This window comes from Pezoporus occidentalis, unplaced genomic scaffold, assembly GCF_034315485.1.
Source record: "Pezoporus occidentalis ecotype Australia unplaced genomic scaffold, CSIRO_AGI_Poc_V1 ctg1, whole genome shotgun sequence".
Taxonomy (NCBI): domain Eukaryota; kingdom Metazoa; phylum Chordata; class Aves; order Psittaciformes; family Psittacidae; genus Pezoporus; species Pezoporus occidentalis.
In genome coordinates this window covers 11,322,460-11,341,903 of record NW_026912778.1, presented here as the reverse complement: position 1 = coordinate 11,341,903, position 19,444 = coordinate 11,322,460, and the positions used below count along the sequence as shown (strand labels likewise).

The following is a 19,444-nucleotide window of genomic DNA, read 5'->3' as shown; positions in this document are numbered from 1 at the left end:
CTACCCCCAGACCGCCTTAGCGCGCGAGGCCCTGCCCCCAGGCGGGAGCGCGCGTGCGCGGGGAGGATGTGGCTGGGCGCGGCCTCCTGCGCGGCGCTGACGGACGTGGTGAGTGCGCCCCGCCCTCGCGAGCGGGCACCGCCATAGGGCGGCGGGGTCCGGGGGGTTCGGGGCTTACCACAGATTTCCCTCCCCCGCTCCCTTGCGCGCACGCCGTGGGGTGTTGGTGTTGGTGTTGGTGTTGGTGTTGGTGTTGGTGTTGGTGTTGGTGTTGGTGCTCCGCGGCAGCGTCTGGGCCTCCAGCCCCCGGGGGTACCTCGGTGAAGGCCCATGGGGGCAGGTCGGGGTGCTCAGGCCCCGGGGAGTGTCAGGCGGGCTGCCCCTTCGTGTTCGTCCCTCCCGCAGCAGCCTTTGCCCATGTCGCGCGGGGCCTCGGAGGTGTCCGGCTGTCTTGGCTATGTCAGAGGTCTGCTGGGACGTCATCATCCATGGCGAGCCCCTGCCAAAAGGCCATAGCCTCTCTTACTCCTGCAGAGCTCTGCTTTTCATTCAAGAACGTTATTCTCCAGTTGTAGTAATTCCGATAAAAACATCTACATCAGTCGAGTTAGACCTTTTTTTCACATGCTGGCACTTGTGGATCCCACACTTCAGAACCTTTTGCGTGCAGATAACTGTATTATGTGAAATAGATCATGGTTATGCTTCAGGAACCAAAATGTAGCACATGACAACCTTGCCTTTTTTGTTTCTTGGAGTAAATTTTGGTACTCCAGAATCGTGGAAACCTCAAAATCCTTTACCCAGAGCTCAAAGTGTAGATGCTTGTGTTTTTGTCAGGCACCCATATCGTCTGTATTTCTGCTTAGAACTCTTTTAATGAGAAGAAAATTAGCCCTATACTTTGCTTCTTTTATTTCATGAATAACGTAGCATCGCATCTGGAAGCTTCCCATGTTTTGAAAGCAAATAGGCAGTAAGTCTTTCCAGAAAATCTCAGTGTAATTACTCTTAGAGGCATTTGGTGGCCTTTTTCGAGCACTTAAGACTGTGAAGCATTTCTTTTTGTGGACTGTTAGGTTGAGGAATACCCACATCCCTCTGGACCTTGTGATCCACTCTATGCTGGTTATTGTAGGAGGATGTTGAACTTGACCTGAATTGATCTGGCTGAAAAAGTCTCTGGACAGAAGGGTGGGTTTCCATCTGAAGGAGTTCTCTGGTAAAGTTCATGTTAAAATGTCTGCAAGGGGCAGTTGTGGGAGCAGAGCAAGGACTTTGGAAGGGGAAAGAAACAGCTGGGTGGTTTCTGTGCTGGCATCAGCAGCTCTTGTGTCAGATGTGAAACTTAGCCTGGGTTCTGGGGAGATGGGTGTGTGTCCGCTTTTGTTTTCATCTCCCTGAAGCTGTGATTTCCTTACAGATGTGCTCAGTTACCTTTCTGCTCTAATGCTCAAAGCAGTCCTTGGTTTACTTGAACTGGAAGAAGACTCAGAGGATGGGAAACGTGACATTTGGATTGAAACAATGACATTTTACCCAAAATATTTCTAAATCATTAAAGTATAGAAGTAAGGCTTTCTTGTTTAGGTAGGAAATGTGTTTTAAGGACTGTGCTTGTAGCAATACTAACATGACTGAGGTACTGGCTCTGGCAAGTATGTGCTGCTATGCCACTCACTTTCCTGTTTATTCACTGGCCTTTTACACCCTGACCAGCTGCAGTAATTACTGGTGTGTTCAGACACTGACAAAGTAACAGTCAGCTGTAACTTGGGAGGAGGCATGTTGAAATAGATGTTCATTTTCATTGTTTCTTTTTTCTCCTTAGGTCATTCTAGAAGCTATGGACATACTGTTTAGAATAAGAGGAGGCTTGGATCTTGCATTTCAGCTAGCAACTACTGATGGTGTGTCTACAAGACTATATTAGAGTTCTTAACATTTATATAAATAACCTTTTATTAATTAACTATTAGAATGTTTATTTTCCTGGCTTTTCACCAGATGTTGTGTTTTTTCCCAAACCCGTGAAGATTAAGTACAAAGAATGTTATTCCTTATCTCCGTTACTTTTCTGGCAGTCTTTTTCCATTATATGTTTTTTATTTTAATTTGAAGTAAAAATTACATTTGAAGTAAATTTGAAGTAAAAATTACCATTTTCAGGTAATTTTATTTGCGTATTTTTCACTCTTATGGATACGGTATTGGGATCCAGTTTGAATCCAAAGTGGACCCTGAAATTCTAAGCAAACAGAGAATAATAATGAACTTGGTTATAACAGGGTTATATTAATAATACAGTTTCGCGGTTGTGGACCAGTCTTTCTAGAGAAATAGAGAAGATGAGCAAGCTAACTAGTTACTCTACTGAATTTAGGCAGGATTGGCTACTGCAATTCCATGTGGTAATAAGGGACTCGGGAGGCTCCACTAGTTCCACATTCTGCAGTAATGTGATGTTCACATCAGAAAGTCTGCTCAAGGATCTCAGTGGACACTGAGCTGTCATAGGGCAGAGAGAAGTAAGGTGTCTCTTGCTCAAGTGTAACTCATGCATTTTAAAAGGACATGTCTTTACTTGAAACTCTGAATTCAGTGTTAGTGAACTTGGAAAAGGAACTTGGGCTCATATCAGTTCATCACATATAATAGAAGTGTTGAATAGGTTGGCCTGATGTGTAGCAGCTTCTTGTGAACTGCATCCTCAGAGGAAGGGTATTTACTTGACTGTGTACACTGGAGTGAATTTTAACCACAGTGAAGCAGAGTGATACTCAGGTTGTCAAAGTGCATGGTATTCACACCCGTTAGTGTGTAAATATGGCAGACCACTCCTTTTGAAGGCTGTGAAGTTTTTCTTTTGTTGGAGTTTTGTTTGATTTTCCTAACACTGTCAAGCTCTGAAAGGCAGGCTGTGTGGCTTACGCATACAGATTTATATTGGCCAAAACTTGGTCTGCAGCAGGAGCATGTGACCTGCCTTTTGAAAGATTTAGTATGGATTTTGTTTGTATTTCTGAAGAATAATACCAAGTTAGAAACATGTGACTCAGATTGAATCTTTCCAGGATTTATTTACTCAAAAGACTAATCACCATAGAATTATAACCATATGTAGGTGTTTGTACATAGAAGTTTGTTTGCAGCTGTAGGCTTGGTTGAGGTACCTATGTGAGAATTGACTAAGGTGTATGTTACTCTTCTGTAGTTCATTCAGCTCTTCATATGTGGCAGCATCTGAGAGAAACAGTACCTTTGTCAAGGCAGGTATGAATGTGAATGTTTGAGACAGACCTGTTGAATGAAATCTGATCTCAGTTTTTGTTTCCATAGCCATTTTTCTGATTATAACAGAACTTATGTTTTTATTCCAGGTCAAAGCATACCAGTTTTTTTAGATGTAAGCCCAGCAGCCGTAACAAAACTGAGGGCATTTTCTAGGCTAATTGTATCCTTATTGTGTTTCAGAGGCATCAACAAAAAAGGCATTAGGATATGTTTTCAGTGATCTTGCAAACAAACTGTCCTCGGATGTTCTTGTATTAAGAATTTGCCACAGTTCAATCTATGTATGGCCTAACAGTGGCATGAACACTGTTCCAGAGCTGACTGATGAGTCTGCTTGTAAGGAGATAAGAAAATATATACAGTGAGTATATTTTAATTACTTCTTTTTAAAATAGATTTTTTTCATATTTTAGAAATTTCTTTTTCTGTTGATGCTTTAGATTTGATCAAGATGATGAAACCAAACGAAAGCTTGGCAGAAAAAAGGATAAAAAGTTACAAGATACGGTATGTGTTTCGCCACACTAATAAATTTAAACAACCTATCATAACAACCTTAATCATAACTTTAGACAGCCTGTCGTTTGATCATTTTCAGGTCTGCCCTCCCTAGGCATTTCTGTACAAAACAAACATTGACATGACTTCAAAGAGTACTTTAAAAGTCATTGAGACTCAGTGTGAATGCTGAGACCCACATAGAGTAGACGAGCATGGAGAAGTTTGTATTTAACATTAATAGCTTTTTTTTTTAACCCAAGTATTTCATTACTGAATTTGATACCAAATATTTACAGTCTTGTCTTCTTGGTGCATGTGTTGTTGGAGACGTAGTTAATACTGTATGTTTATTCTCTGCAGCAGCAGATAGTCAATATAGACCTTATGTTGGAAATGACGTCTTCATTACCTGCTTTGGCTCCAGTCATTGAACGGGAAAATAAAGAACACCACTACATAAATATGACATTACCAGTTGATGTTGTTGTATCTGTTTCTCCAGAGGAAACGTGGGGAAAGTAAGTATTTCCTGAAGCTGTAATTTTTCAGGTTAATTTCTGGTTTTTGTTGAAATAATGAAGTAAAACTGTATCATTTATCAGTTTAATAAAGCAGTATTTAGTATGTTTTATGTGGAATTTAACTGGTTAAATCTCAGTACTATGTTAGGGGCTACAGCTGGGTAGGTTAAGGTGGAAAACGTTAAGAGTCTTCCTCTGTATTTTTTCCTGGCATTTTTTTCCAGAGGATTTGACTCTGAAGGATGCTAACTGGGGTGGATAAAATGCACAAAAAAAAAGAAAAAAAAACAAACAAAACCCTATATAGTCATATACGTAACTGGTTTTGGCAAGGGCTCATAATGGTTGTGTTTCTGATACAAGACTAGGGTACCTTCACTTTAGAGGGTTGAATCAATAGGGAGTAGTTTGTGTGTGTGGACAAGCTTTCAGTAGAGCACAGAAAGATTGTCTCTGGGGGAGTGGAAGTATGGAAGTAATAAGTTCATCAGACCAGGTGCAAATATGCATGTAAGTATTGTATAACAGTGAGAACAATGAGAGAAAATCATCCTCCATTGCTGTTCTACTTTTTAAACATTCTCCCTTATATCTTGCAGCGTACAGAATCTCCTGGTGAAAGCAATTCACAGGCAACTAACTGACATGGAAAGATGTATCATGAAATATGTGAAGGGAACATCAATTGTGGTACCAGAACAATTTCATTTCATGTTACCAGGGAAAAATCATCTTGTAACAATCTCTTATCCAACAGGTATTTCAGATGATCAGCTGGAGAGTTACAGAAAGGTAAAGCCAACCAATTCTAACAGAACCTGATTTTTTTATTTTTAATGAAGACTATTGTAACTGAAGCACTGGCAAAGCTTTTCATTTAGCCACTGTAGAATACATACTGACAGATACTGCTATTTTTTCAATTTATTGTAACTGAAGCAGTATACTGAATGTGGAAGCTTGCTTTGTAATGGTATTTTATAAAATGTACCAGATCTCATTTTTTGTAAGGGGTCAATAGAAATTTTAAAACTGTGTAAGATAGGTTTTATCTGAATTATACTTCTGGTACTGTGTTCTTTGAATTTCTTCACTTCCATGGTAGAACATCAGATTACTTCTAGTGTGTTATTACTTTCAAGCTTTACCAAATGTCCTGATAGGATTAATGTTGGAGGTTTTTTATTTGTTGTTTTCAGAGGAGGCTGCGTTTTGAGGGTCACAGCCAATGAGGCTTAGCTAGCTTTTGTTTGTCTGTTTTATGCCTTCTGAGTTGGCGCATCTAGAGAAAGGATTATGAATGAGGTGGAAAACTGCTCTGATGTGGCAGTCCTTTCAGATTGAGGTGTATACCTAGCAGGTACCAGTTCAGGTCCCACAGTTACACACACCAAGAATGGGGAAAGGATCTTTTCCTGCCTTAGAGGTGTAGAAGCCATGGGGATTTTTCATTTTCTTCTTCCTGGGTGTATAAAACCTAATCTGTTCCTTTTATTTGCAGTGGCCTCAGGCACTGGTGGCACATTAAGTCTTTCCTGCTCTCTGTATTCTTATATTATTCTTATCTGGGATTGCTGAGTGTTGCTGTAGCTAATATAGTTGGGTTCAGCACTAGGTCATCTGCACAAAATATATTACCTGTGTTACAAACTTTATCCTAGATGTTCTCATCATTCCTTTCACTTTTAAGCTCTGTAAAACAAGACAATATATCTCTTTAAATGTGGCTGATGTATTGTAAACAGTGCATAAGAGATTTAAAAATAGCTTATGGTTTAAGCAGATTCAGTCTATGTCAGTATGTGGCATTTGTATGTCTTCAATATTAGTTAAAATTCTAATTCACAATGTGTGTATCTATACTGCTAGATAGATGAAACTGTAATCCTTTTCTATTATGGTGTATTTTATCATGCTTTCATAAGATACTTGTCACTCATAGTATCTTCAGTGGGGTGCCAGCAGCAGGCATTGTGTAACAGGACTGCATGAGATAGTGCACCCTCTAGATAGGAGGTAAGCCTGCCTGAGCTCCCTTTGAGAGGTCAGGTCTAGCAGTAAACATACATGATAGCTAGCTAATTAATCAGATTTTAATACATAATTTTGCTAAACTATGCTGTTAAAATTGTCTTTGTTATTACTTTCAATATGATGTTTCTTCTAATCCAGAACTTTAATTCTGTTCTTTATTTGAACTTGCATGTAGGAATTGCACGAGTTATTCAACCTGCCTTGTGACAGACCCTATTTCAAGAGAGCAAATGCTTATCATTTTCCAGATGAATCATATAAAGATGGATATCTCAGAAATCCACACTTACATCTGAATTCACCTACTATGGAGCCTGGTATGGTAAGTTTAAATTGGAACACTTGTAAGAAAGTACTTCTGATTTTACTTGAGATTTGTTATTATAAGAAGTAATTTAGTTAGTTCACTTTCTCATCTATACAATATTGACTGACTTGGCCTTTTAAGCAAAAGGGCTTCTCTGCACAAAATGGCATTGCTTTAGCTGTATTTGTCTCAAAGAAAACTGCCTTTTCTTGGAAAAGGATTTACACATTTTTAGCATGTGTTTTTGAAGTTTCTCAGAACCAGGACAAGAAACTAAAACTGATTGGAAATGTTTAGGAAGCAAAGACAGGAGGAGTAATCATGTGTGAGTAACTATCGTTCGATTCTTCCAAAGATTTTCAGTCCCAAACTGAAGGCTTTTACAGTTCAAGTGACAACTGATGTGCCTTCTCTGAAACTGATGCAAGTGTGATCAGATTCATTTGTATTATCTCTTTCTGTGCAGGTCTATTTAGTACATGGTGTCTATAGTTACCACCACTATATGCAGGATCGGATTGATGACAGTGGTTGGGGCTGTGCCTATCGGTCTTTGCAGACAATCTGTTCTTGGTTCAAGCACCAAGGTTACATTGACGCACCTATACCAACACACAAGGAGATTCAACAGGTACAGGACATTTAAGGGAGTTAGTTATTTTGTGCATATTCATCTAGAAAAGTTTGTATAGGTTATTTTTAAAATTCATCAATTCATGTATTTTAGCTTTTGGATTTGTGTGGTATTTTTAATTTCTCTCTTAAATTGAACTATAGTAGTTCTGAATTATTATTTATATAGTTTTATTACAGGAGATCTGTCTCCAAATGTTTATCAGTGTTGGGTAACATCTGTACAAATAAGACTCATTAAAATAGGCTTCTAAATATTTCCTTGGACTAATGCTCTATTAGAAGCTGAGATCAGGAGCTCACTGTTTTCACCAAATGAAAGAAAACAACCCAATGTGTTGTACTAAAATCCGTTTTAAAACTGCCTTTTGTATTCAGTGACATCTGGGTTAGTCTCCAGATGCTATGTATTGATTTAGCACCTTCTTTTGCAACTTTGATACTAGTGGGGTTTTATTTCTTTTTTTGAACTCTCCACTTCTTTTTCTATTGTGAATTTGAATGCATACCTGAATACATTCATTTCCGTTAACAACACTGAAGAAAAGCTGTAGGCATGAATAGCTAATACTGTATGCCTAGCAAGAAATACTGCAGTTATCTTTAGTCTTCTGATAGTAGTTCTTTGTGTTGTATTTATTTACTGCATATATTTAGCAAAGGTTGATTCAGTCCATAAAACAACTCTCATCGTACCTAACAGGGATGTGAGCTCTGAAGTTAAAACTGCAAACTGCATTTCCTGAATGTTTATCAATCCACACCTAAAAGCAACTGAAGTCCATGTGCTCCTGTAGTATTTTTAGACATCTGTAAGAAGGCAGTAGCCTTTCAGGAGGCTTTGGATCCTGAGCAGAAAAGTCCCCTGAAGTGCTGTGTGTAACATACAAGCCCCAGAATGGAGAAGAGTTTAAAACAAACCTCAGCCTTCAGTGTATTTCAGTGGCTTCTTCCTCAGAGCACTATTTTATGGATCCTTTTCTGAAGTGCTTTGAATGGGAATCCAGGTACTTCAGTTTGTGGAATGCTCCTGCAGTACAACAGATGCACTCCTTTATTTGACAGCTCAGTTCTTACCATCCCAGCTTGAGGTCTGCCTGTGGACCTGGGGTGATATTCTGTGCTTATAGGCATTCTGTCTTAGGTTCAAGTGACGTTTCCGGAACAGAACAGCAGTGACTGTAATCCAAGATCCATTTGTCTGCTTTTGACCAGCTAGGTTCAAAACGCATTCCCACAGAGTGGTAGAGTTGCCTACTGTATGTTGTTGACATTTGTTTTTATTCATCATGATGTTGCAAAGGCATTGGTTGATGCTGGAGACAAGCCTGCAGCATTTGTTGGGTCACGGCAGTGGATTGGTTCCATTGAGGTACAACTTGTTTTGAATCAGCTTTTTGGAATAACATCAAAAATATTATTTGTCAGGTAAGAATTGCTATCTGTTTATAACAACTCAGTAATTATTAAAAAAACTTGAGTGCCTTAAAATGTAAATTACCATTACACTATATGGGAGAATAGGGATAATAAAGGAGATTAATCTTTTAAGGGTTCCATGTTCATCAACCCTGTATTCCTGACTTTGGTTGTGCTAAGTGCTTACAGGTGAAGGTGTTGCTAGATTTCTTGGGGGCTTAGGGTTCCAGGTTGCAGTTACTACAAATTCCTTAACGATACGCAAACTGATGTGGAATTCGGCCGTTTCTTTTGCACCACAAACAGGTTTTGAAGCAGGCTCACAGCCTGGCAGTCATAATGAACTGAGTGCACACTGACAGTGAATTATGACTTTGTTCATAGAGCTAGCCCATCAGTTAAGGACTGAGGCAAATTGCTGAGCAGCCTGGAAATAGTGTGCTCTTTTCTGGGTTTGTGTGACAGATAAAACAAGGAATTTGTTTCCATTGTGACAATCTGATGCTCTCATATGCAATAAAGAGCCCTACAAATATGTTTGGGACAAAAAGAATAATGTTCAGCATTTATCAGAAGTAAAGCTACTGGATTTTTGTCATTTAGGCAGGATTAAGCAGAATAACAAATCCATGAATGTTTTGTGATAAATACAGCCATGAAATAGAGTATATACTAACTCAGATATTATAAAACTCTAGTCATACAAAATACTACTCATGAGCTATGTTTATTTGGAATAAATTCTCCTGTGGATATTCTGAAAGAGCATGTGGCCATGGTGATTCTTAATGGTAAGAAAACAATTCTTCAATTTTTTGTAAAGCTTTATACAGCCAATTTTTAATCTTTTTTGTTCTAGAGCTTGTATTTGCAGCTGATCCACCTATTATTTCTAGCAGCTGTGACAGGCCCTGCCAGGGTGAAGGGTTTTATTCCTTTTATTCCTAATATAGAATAGATTCCTTTGTGAACTGGGTAGAATTGCTCATATCGCTGCTACAAGGAAGCACCAATGTTTTTCAGGATTAAGAAAATTAAGAAAAGCCAACATCACTACCGTGCTGAGAAGAATTGTCATGCATCTGTTTCAGCTGGTCACTGGCGGTGGATAGCATTTTTGTGTTGGACTTATTTCCAGCTAGCACATCTAACTCTTCATCTAAATAAGACTTTACAGCTGCACTAACAGCACTCATATGGAATCTGTTATTTCCCGTTTTGTGTTCTGTCTACATTTAATGAATCTCTCCAGGAATTTGAGAAGCAGACATGCGGGCTTTCTTGGGGTTTTCAAAAGGTTAACTGCTATATGAAGAAATAGAAATACATGAAAAATATCTGCATTAATTTCCTTGCCCCGCTTCTGTCACCACTTTTGGGAGTACTGTCAGTGTTTCAAGGGGAATATGAATATCTGTCAGACATATATCTTCAGCTCTGAGTCCTGGAGTATGTGCATGTATTGAGAGCATGCCTTTCTTTTCCATGTAGATGCCTTTTGTCTGTGACTGGTCCCCGTAGTTGAAAAGCAAAGCAGGGAGATTATAACAAATCTAAGTCAGTGTAGCTTTGAACAGATCAGAAATGTTATTTGAGGTTTGATTTTTCAAAGCCAGCTTGGGTATGAGTGCTTTAATTGCCTGTGCAGTTGGACTGAAAACTGTAAGTTGCATTAAAAAACTTTTTCAGATTATCCCAGGATGTTTACACAGAAAAACTTTAAGCCACTTTCTCATCAGTTACTTACATACAGTACCTTATGTAGTTAATGTGCATAACATAATGAGCAAATTAAGCCCAGTGAGGATGACATACCTGTTGTTGTTCTTACCCAGCCAGGGTTCTGAACTGGCATTGCAGGGAAGAGAGCTTTCTAACCATTTCAAGTCTGAAGGAACTCCAGTTATGATTGGTAAGTGCTTGACTATCAAAGAATTGCCAATAGAAGAGTGTGGCCTCCCTAAACTGAATTTCATTTCAACTAGAACTCATTCTGTTTACTGTACAAGAGTTAATCAGAACCCTAGGTGAATTAAAAATTATGCTTTTACCATGGAAGCCTTGAAGACGGTACAACTTATTCTAGCTGGTGTCTTTCCGCTCAGTATTTCTCCCAAGCTCAGTATTAAACATGGTAACACAAGTCAGTCTAAGAAGTGTTCTTAAAAATTGCTGTGGAAGTCAGAACTCAAGACCTGACTTCTGTTCTCTGGAGGAGCAGAAGCTCCCCAGAATTTCTATCACAGAAGAGTAGTGTTTGCCTGGCTTTGAAGAGACGGGTTTTAGCCAAATTCTTGTTAAACCAGTTTTAATAATCTGAAATATTGGCAACATAAGAAATTCTCTTCATTAAGAATGCTGTAACTTTAACTGAACTATTTCCAAGACAGCCATGGTTTAGAAAATGAAGAATATTGAAATAGCACTTTCAGCTTTAATAAATTACCATTTTAAGTTTTCCTAATCTGTACTGGGCATTCCATAAAGATGGTGTCAGATGGGGACCTCTCAAATTAGACGTCCAAAGTTTGGTATGAAATCTTCCCTAGTTGTAGTAAAGATATGTCTGTTAATAATGTGAAGAATCTTATGTAGGACAGCTTCACAATCATTTTGATAACCAAACTAATCTGTTAATTAATAGAAAGTGTTGACATACTTTTACCATAGGCTTGCACATATAGCCAGTGTCAGTGAAAAGCTACCAGTTTATGTTCCTACTGTTTTAGGTGGGGGTGTTTTGGCTCACACAATATTAGGAGTGGCTTGGAATGAGATTACAGGGCACATCAAGTATTTGATCCTAGACCCACATTACACTGGAGGAGAAGATCTGCATGTCATTTTGGAAAAGGTGAGGCTTGATGCACGTGTATGTAAACACACATTTTGGCATTAAACGAGTAATGTACAACCGAATACAAATTGGCCATTCTATAGCTTCTCCATTCCTTATGATTTCCAGTTAACCTGCACATATGCTACTTACTGTTAGTTTCTGAAATGTAGTGTCTTCAGGAAGATATCCAGTCAGCAACTCCATAAAGGTTTTATAGTACAAAGAGATGTTTTCTCTTATTAAAAGTATCTCCTCTTTTACCCAGCAGTACATACAATAAATGCGTTTGGCATTTTGAATGGAACAGAAGAATTTGTTCAGCCTGCTAAATGCTGTTAGTGAAGCAGAGAAGATAACTTAATTTTTTTAAGTGCCAGCACGAGGCACTCTCAGATCAGGCCTTGACCTAATTCTAAAGGGCAAGTACTGAGCTGTTTCAAAGATGTAGGAAAACTGAAGAATTAAAAAGTATGCAACATTGTTTCCATATTTAAAGCTCCTTAAAAGGATGATGGCACATAACAGTAAAGAGTCAGAAATATAAACTGTGAACATGCCTAAATCATCCTATAGGTGTTAAGTAAGCAACTTCTTTTCTGTTCTTCATACTAAGTTAAAAATAGCAATTTTTATTTCCTGTCTTGATTTGATACCCTTGGGTTTGGCCCAACTAGAAAAGCTGTTGAAGAAACATTTTCCTGTAATAATCAAAGCTTCAAATGAACACAGGAAGAAACAATTTCCAAACAACATGTAGAACCAGCTACAGGGTGTTGCAGAATGCTCCAATGGGATAAAACACCTGTAGAACCCCTTCCCTCCTCAAAAGTGGCAGGGGAGGAGCTCAGGTGGACTCTTGAGTTTGTAGCTCTTTTCTTCAAGAACAGCTCATATAATTACGTGTTACTCAGTAAACTTCAGAGCTTTCTTGGACTGTTTTTCTGACAGATAAGGATCAACAGCACACCTTCTGATATTTAAGAGCTGTGTTTGGCTCTGAAATACCAACTACTACCAAAGGCAGCAAGGATTCAAGGCAAGAGGAATAGAAACTGGGAATGATGAGTGTCAGAATGACACTAGTCTCTCTGTAGCAGCAGAAGGCAGAGAGGAGAGGGAAGATTTTTTTTTTTCAGGAGATGAGCTGTGGTGGGGAGGGAGGAATGGGGAGAGAGACGCTGAAGTCTTTTCTCTTAAAGTGTTTCCAGGCATGTAGAGAACTTGCTGGAAATGGCATGTCATTGCATTCTATAAATGAGAATTCATACTGCTTAGATTAAAATTAGTGAAAAACAATAGATCTGCTAGTAGAAGGTAAGAATGGGATCGTAGTAGATTTAAAAACTATGTTGCTTTTTCTTGGACAGGGCTGGTGTGGTTGGAAGGGCCCTGAATTTTGGAACAAGGATGCCTATTACAATCTCTGCCTACCTCAACGACCCAAAACTATTTAAAATCCACTCTTCTGCTGGAATATGCTAAAACAGAATACTGGCTGATCTAGATAATGACTGTTGTGTTAATACTCAAAATCATGCTTTCAGTCAGTCAGAACCCAGGTGAAACAGAAATGTCACTGTTTAAATTAAGAATTTTATTTTTTAATGAAACCTTTAAAAATAAAGAGTTATCTGCTGTGAACCGTATTTCTTACAAATACTTTTATTTGGTAACTAATACCATTCTTTTGGCTAGGACAACTTTATGTTCATACAGCATTTTTATTTTTACAGATTAAATGCCTAATCCTTTTATGTTGTGGAATTCTTTCTTGCCAAAAAGACTGTCCTCTGCCTGTCGAGTCCCATAGCACCAACTGCCTTGTGCATGACAAATATAGTCCAGGGTATGATTTGCTGCTGGTACTGTTGATAACATTTGAGGAGTGAGAAAAAAAATGGCTTTTATGAATTTTATGAACTTTGTTCTCACATTTACACAGGAAAAAAATTGAGGGAATTGATTGTTATATACTCCATTTATTTATAGCTGTATGAATAACAACTGTTCTAGGGGAGAAAACCCAACCAACCAACAAAACACCAACAACGCAACAGTCTTCTGTAAGAAGTAAAAACAAACGAGCTTTCATCCTTCTCGGAAGGAGACAATGTACGAGCACATACATACACATCTTGCTGCTCAATGTATAGTCAGTCCAGTCATGCTTCTTCAGACTTCAGATTCCCCTTGATTTCATTTTGGGATGACAAGGCATTTTTCAGGAGATCAGATCTGTCATACAAACAAACAAGTAATTCTGTAGCTGCTTTATCAGTACATCAGTAAAATTACCTGGGATTCCACCCTACTCACCCCACAAAGCAGTCTTTTCCATGGCATTCCCCATGAACTGTCTGGTTTGGTAAGACCGTAACTTTAAATACTTACACAAGCTGATCCTTACGAGCAGGCTTCTAAATCCAAGTGCTATGTACCCAACACTAAATTTATTTATTTAAATGATAAAAAGTATTCGAAACCTATTCTGAATTGTAATAAACCAACAGTATTACACACCACCTGATCTTCTCCTCTTCCTGCTTGTGGATCTGGTGGTTCCACCTTCTTGTTTCTGTGCAGCTGGATCCTCTCTCAGCAAGCCATGATTGTCCCTTGGTGAGTAGCCAGACTGTCCTCTCAGTTTCATTGTCTGAGTGTGCTGAGTTGTCCTGAGGAACCTGGCACATTCCAGAAAGCCATAAGCCAGGGCCAGGTCTGCTGCTGTTTGTCCGCTGTTGTTGCACAAGCTGAAACAGAGTTAACAAAAACCATTCCATTAAAATGCAATATATGTAATGAGCAAGCACTCTTCAATTTGATTAAGTGGTAACTTCAGATGGAGGTATAAAGATAAGTACAGAGAACTGATACCAACACGGCTTGCCAAGGGTAGCATGGGACTCGACTCATATGGAGGGTTGGTATTAAATGCACCAAGGAGTAAGTGTTCTAAAATCTGTCATTAGACAAATGACTGGCTCAGCATATCAGAAAAGCAAGAGGAGGGTGAGTGCAGCATTAGTCAGAATGGAAAACTTACAAGGAGAACTTACAGTCAGGAATATTCTCTTAGCGGTTTCTGCAGAGGCTTTTAACATGGAACGGAACAGCATATGGTCTGTGCTACTTCGGTGTTTATGGCAGTTTTTCATACTGGTCTTAATGACAACACTCAAGCTATATTTATAGTCTTGGCATGAATGCTCTGAACAAGGGAAAGTATTTGTAAAATACACGTATCCTCTGACACTTTCTGAAATAACTAAATGTAGCCCAACTTACTCAATTTTGGCATCACCGGCAACAAGCAGAGCAAGACATTCCAAACTCCCAACTCTTGCTGCTTTATGAATCGGGGCTTCTCCAAGGCAATCCTAAAACCACAGTTTATATGTAGCAGTCAATTTGAAGGAAGGGGAATAAAATGAGACTATCTTGTTCTCCATCATGACTGTTTATGGAGTGTCTGTTGAGTTGAGAAATATTAAAGGACAATAGCTAGTGAAGTGTACCTGGTAAGTGCCATTAAGTGCTTAGTGTATTCATCACAGCAGAGCAGAAAACCTGTCCCATACAATACTCATTGTTTAACCTTTGCCTTCTGATAGATGATGTACACAGAGTATAGCCTGTACACTGATGAACAGCATCTTTCAGCACCATTCAAGGATTGCTGTGACCAATAGCTTGCTGCTACCAGCTCAGAGGTATAGGCAAATTAAATTGCAGCCAGAGGAAGAATCCTTAACATAGACTGGAAGTAGGGATTCGATTTTGGAGGAAAAAGGAATGCTCATTTGTGTAAAAAAAGTAGGTTCTTTTGACATCTGCAATGCAGGATTGTAAGTGAAAATCACGTTATACATAGCAAATGAAATCACTAATGCAATCTAGACAGGATTTCTGGTTCACTGAAAAATAAAGTTATGCTAAAATAAGCAACCCTAGATATCTCATGAAATACAAGTGGTGTATATATAAAATCTTAGATAAAAAAATACTCAAATAATATAAACCGAATTTACTGACATGCCAGGTTAGAAATGGAAGAAAAACTTACGTATTTTACCTGTTGGTTTAAATTCGCTCCCGTCTGCAGTTGCCAAAGTAGGAAGAAGGCTTCCCCACCGCAGGCAGCCAGGTGAGCTGGAGACTGACCAAAGGCATCTGCAGGTGCATTCACAGCAGCTCCTGCCTCCAGCAGATCGCTCAGGCTACCGGACTGAAAGAGAAGGAAGTAAAAGACAGGATGTTACCGCCGAAGGACGCTGCTCCGTAGCAGAAACACCCCCTCGCAGACCACCAGCCCGTTACGTTCCTTGAGACTGCCCTGTAAGGAAAAGCAGCCCGAGTCTCCTACCCAGCAGTACTGCCGGACACGGGCAGCGTGCCAGCGCGCCGGCAACAGCCCCGCGCCGCTCACCTCCGCGCCGCAGCCCAGCACCAACATCACCGCCCGCTCCCCGCGCACGCCGCGCTCCCGCCGCTGACAGCCGGCCCCGGCCCCGGCCCCGGCCCCGGCCCCGGCCCCGCCCCCGGCAGCAGCAGCACGTACGCAACCACGGGCCCGCCGCGCCCCCCCGGCCCCGGGGTGCCGGTGCTGAGGGCTGGCTGGCGGGCGGGCGGGCGGCGCCATGTCGCGCGGGGTGCCCCGGCACGTCCCTCACACCCGCGGTCCCCCCGGCTGACCGCGCGGGGCACTCGCCATGGCGCTGGCTCGGGCTGCTGCTGGCGAGGGCGGCTCCCACGGTGGTCCCGGCTGCCCGCGGGCCCTGACGCTGGCGGGGGAGGGCGGTATCCGGACCCACCTGGGTCTAGGGAAATAAACCCCAGGGGATTAGCTTGGATTTCCCCTCCCCCAACCCCCTTAGGTCAGCATGCAGAAACCCACCCACCGCTACTGCCTTCCTGCCCGAGCTGTGCCACCGGGATAAGGGGGCTGAATGGGCAAGACACACTCGGCCATCTCTGAAGCCCAACGCTCAATGCAGCCAGTACGGCACATCCATCTCCAGCCTGAGTGGGACTAGGCCTGGTGATGGGGGATTCTGGGGTCCCCACCTATTGCACTTCCATTCAAAATGCATTTGGAAAAACAGAAACTTAATGTTCACTTCTTTGAGCATTAACTGGCCCGGAGCAGGTCAGACCATAGAGGCCAAGGTCACAAACAAAGCCTTCCAACCACAGGCCTCTGCACGGGAAACCAGGACCAGCCATGGCAACACTTAAAGACCATGAGAATGCCTGGAATCCGTTCTGAAGGTGGCAACAGTGACGGGTTGGTGAAACCTGCTTCCCCCCAGCAGAGCTTTACCGCTCGGTGTCTATGGCTGTTGGGGAAGGCAGGGCAAGAGAGTGGCATGTCTACACACACGGTAAAACACACTCTACACCGTTTGTGGAAGCTGAGAGCAGTCAATGCCATAACTTCCCTTTGCACGGACAGAGCCTTTGCTCACATATCTGACGGTAACTGCCTGTCCTTTCCGTGCTATACAATCCAGTCTGGCAGCGGATTCAATTACCGCTAATGGTACTTCCCCATTACAAGATTCAGGTGAGGAGCATCTTAACCCAGTCAGTGTCTGAGGTATACAGTTTTCTTCCCTTAGCACTACAGTATTTCCTTCTGTCAGGTGCCTACATGTTTGTTATGGAAGTTACTCATAATCACTACCATCACTTCAAAAAAAAAAGGGGAAATAAAAAGTTATGTTTTAAAAAATGAAATCCCATGGGCTTGATAAACAGAGTTAGGGGAAAAGCAGCCTAACAGTGTTCCTTTGGGGCATATAGAGTTCTGAAATAAACGCACAAACGTTGTGACAATTACCTCCTGCTTCCCCTTTCAGAAAGGAAATACAAATCATTAAGTAGTGGAATATAAACACAGACAATCTCTTTTTCAACAGTGTGTAAATCCAGGTACAAAGGCAATGTATCAGTTCAGCAGAATCATTTCAGTGAGTTTTCACCTCTCCTTTCATATGGAAATACACGTGTGATTACCAGATTACCAGATTCTACCCAACAGCTAGCCCAGCCAATGAGTTAATAAACAAATTAAATCCCTACACTTCCATCTGCAGATTGTAAGGTATGAAATACACAGCTGCACAAATGCCAGAAATCCACAGTCATTGTTTATGCAGTCGCAAAGACTCTTCTGAAAACCACATACCCAGAAGCAGCTTAAGACTTGGATTGCCCAAAAGGATGTTTTGTTTTAAAGCCTTCCCTCCCCTGCATGACCTCAGCAATTCCCCGGTGTCAAAGTTGAGGAATCCCATCTTTCCAGCTGAACCACCTACACAGACTCTGGCATCCTGCCGGCCCCAACTCTCTTCAAATTAACTGTTGTTAATTTGTTCTTGAGCTTCCTGTCACATTTGCTCACATCATTAGTGCCTGCAAAACTCTTCTGCCGCTGAGTAACTGTTACTTGCATTGGTTATAAACACAGGCAGCTGGTTTGGAATAAAACCCGCTAAAAATCCCTCTGCGCTTTGAATCCCAGGCCACACATCTTGCATAGGTATCAAGAAAATTATACTGGAGGAGCCAGCCCTAATAAACATGTGTAAGCAATGGGATGAGCCAAGGTGTGCTGCTGAACCTCGCACCTTTCAGCGCTGAAAGCAGCAACCAGCGTTAACTGCCTTTGCTCGAGGGTACTGCTGCTTCCACAGGCTGTTCATCACCCTGCCTGTTTAGTCCAAGTAATTCATTGATGCTTCACAAAAAGTTTATTTCCTGTAGATTTCTTGGCCTGTATCATCTACACAAAGCAAATCAGGATGAGCTACAGGAGGGCTTGGCAACTAAAGTCAGTTGGGACTGTTGGATAACGTCATGTGGAGCCCACAAGTTTAACCCCATAAAACCACAAGCATTACCCTCTTGGTCTGTTGCCTCTGTCCCTGTTGCTATAGACACAGAGTGCGCTGCCAGAAATAGCAGGATGATAGTCATCTGGGAGGAAAATAAAAGGCAAAATTAAAATCAAAGCCGGGAATGCAGCTAAAGATTATTTTTAAAGCACTCACGCAGCATTTTGTTGATGTATCCTTTTTGTAGGAGACAGCCAGAAGCTATCAACAGAAGTAGAAACAATGCCTTACATTTCAGGAGAAATCAGCTTCACACAGCATTTCTCCTAAAATATCTTTGCGACTTTGATAGTGTCTATATGGGGAAAACAAACTGCAACAAATGGCTTCTGATCACTGGGAATGCTGAAGTCTCCATGTGTTAGGCTGTTACACAGCCTCACCACCTTGTAACTGAGCCACATTCAGAGCTTCTGTTGGTTTTGCCTATAATCTCTTCTTGCACAGTATTTTGGGCTTCTGCGTTTAATTTGGTACAGGACTGGCAGGCAGTAGGAAAGATCCAGTGGATGGCCAAACACAGCCTGTCCTAACTCACCATGTATTTTCACATCGTTTAGCACTAGCCAACAGCTAGAAATGTTATTTCCACAGCCCCCTGGCCCACATGACTGCTACAGAATCACAGAATGGTTAGGGTTGGAAGGGACCTTAAAGATCATCCGGTTCCAACCCATGGCCATTGGACAGGGACATCTTCCACTAGATCAGGTTGCTCCAAGCCCCGTCCAGCGTGGCTTAGCGTCTCGTTTCTCGCAGAAAACGGACCAAACCCAAAGGTAAAACGCCAGTGTTACCTTCCCTGTCTTCCTCCTTCTGCCCGGTCAGAGGACGTGGGACCACAAAGCCCAGCTACGCAGCAGTGCTTGATGCCGCCGCAGTGCGGGCTGGGCTGGGTGGTGCTTCGGGACAGCAAGGGGGGCAACTGCCGCGCAACCGCCCTTAGCCAACCGACATCAGCCCGCCGCCGCCGGCTGCCTCTAGGCGCTCCGCCGCTCCC

At 41.4% G+C, this 19,444-nt stretch overlaps 2 protein-coding genes and 1 long non-coding RNA gene across 5 annotated transcripts; 1 reads left to right on the top strand and 2 right to left on the bottom strand.

Moving 5' to 3' along the window:
- The first annotated feature begins 7 nt into the window (after nt 1-7).
- On the top strand, nt 8-13,172 carry UFSP2 (UFM1 specific peptidase 2). Of its 3 annotated transcripts, none has more exons than XM_062632032.1 (12): nt 8-108; nt 1,832-1,910; nt 3,475-3,655; nt 3,735-3,801; nt 4,159-4,313; nt 4,916-5,108; nt 6,526-6,672; nt 7,124-7,288; nt 8,594-8,718; nt 10,545-10,621; nt 11,439-11,563; nt 12,916-13,172. In XM_062632032.1, the coding sequence occupies exons 1-12, from the start codon at nt 67-69 to the stop codon at nt 13,000-13,002; spliced, it is 1,443 nt and encodes a 480-aa protein (XP_062488016.1). In that variant the 5' UTR covers nt 8-66; the 3' UTR covers nt 13,003-13,172. The 3 variants fall into 3 exon arrangements, with proteins under 3 accessions (XP_062488016.1, XP_062487934.1, XP_062488099.1); XM_062631950.1 differs by having other exon boundaries at nt 4,156-4,313; XM_062632115.1 differs by lacking the exon at nt 8-108 and adding an exon at nt 656-1,222 and having other exon boundaries at nt 4,156-4,313.
- Nucleotides 13,173-13,507: 335 nt separating this feature from the next.
- Nucleotides 13,508-16,045, bottom strand: ANKRD37 (ankyrin repeat domain 37). Its single transcript, XM_062632465.1, has 5 exons — nt 15,975-16,045; nt 15,621-15,773; nt 14,834-14,925; nt 14,069-14,298; nt 13,508-13,783 (listed from the first exon to the last, which is right to left on the bottom strand). Exons 1-5 carry the CDS (start codon nt 15,999-16,001, stop codon nt 13,770-13,772), a joined length of 516 nt encoding a protein of 171 aa, XP_062488449.1. The 5' UTR covers nt 16,002-16,045; the 3' UTR covers nt 13,508-13,769.
- A 1,392-nt stretch (nt 16,046-17,437) lies between these two features.
- LOC134170805 (uncharacterized) lies at nt 17,438-19,167 on the bottom strand. The gene is made up of 2 exons (XR_009967390.1): nt 18,676-19,167; nt 17,438-18,526 (listed from the first exon to the last, which is right to left on the bottom strand). It is a non-coding gene; the product is annotated as an uncharacterized LOC134170805 (long non-coding RNA).
- Nucleotides 19,168-19,444: the final 277 nt, after the last annotated feature.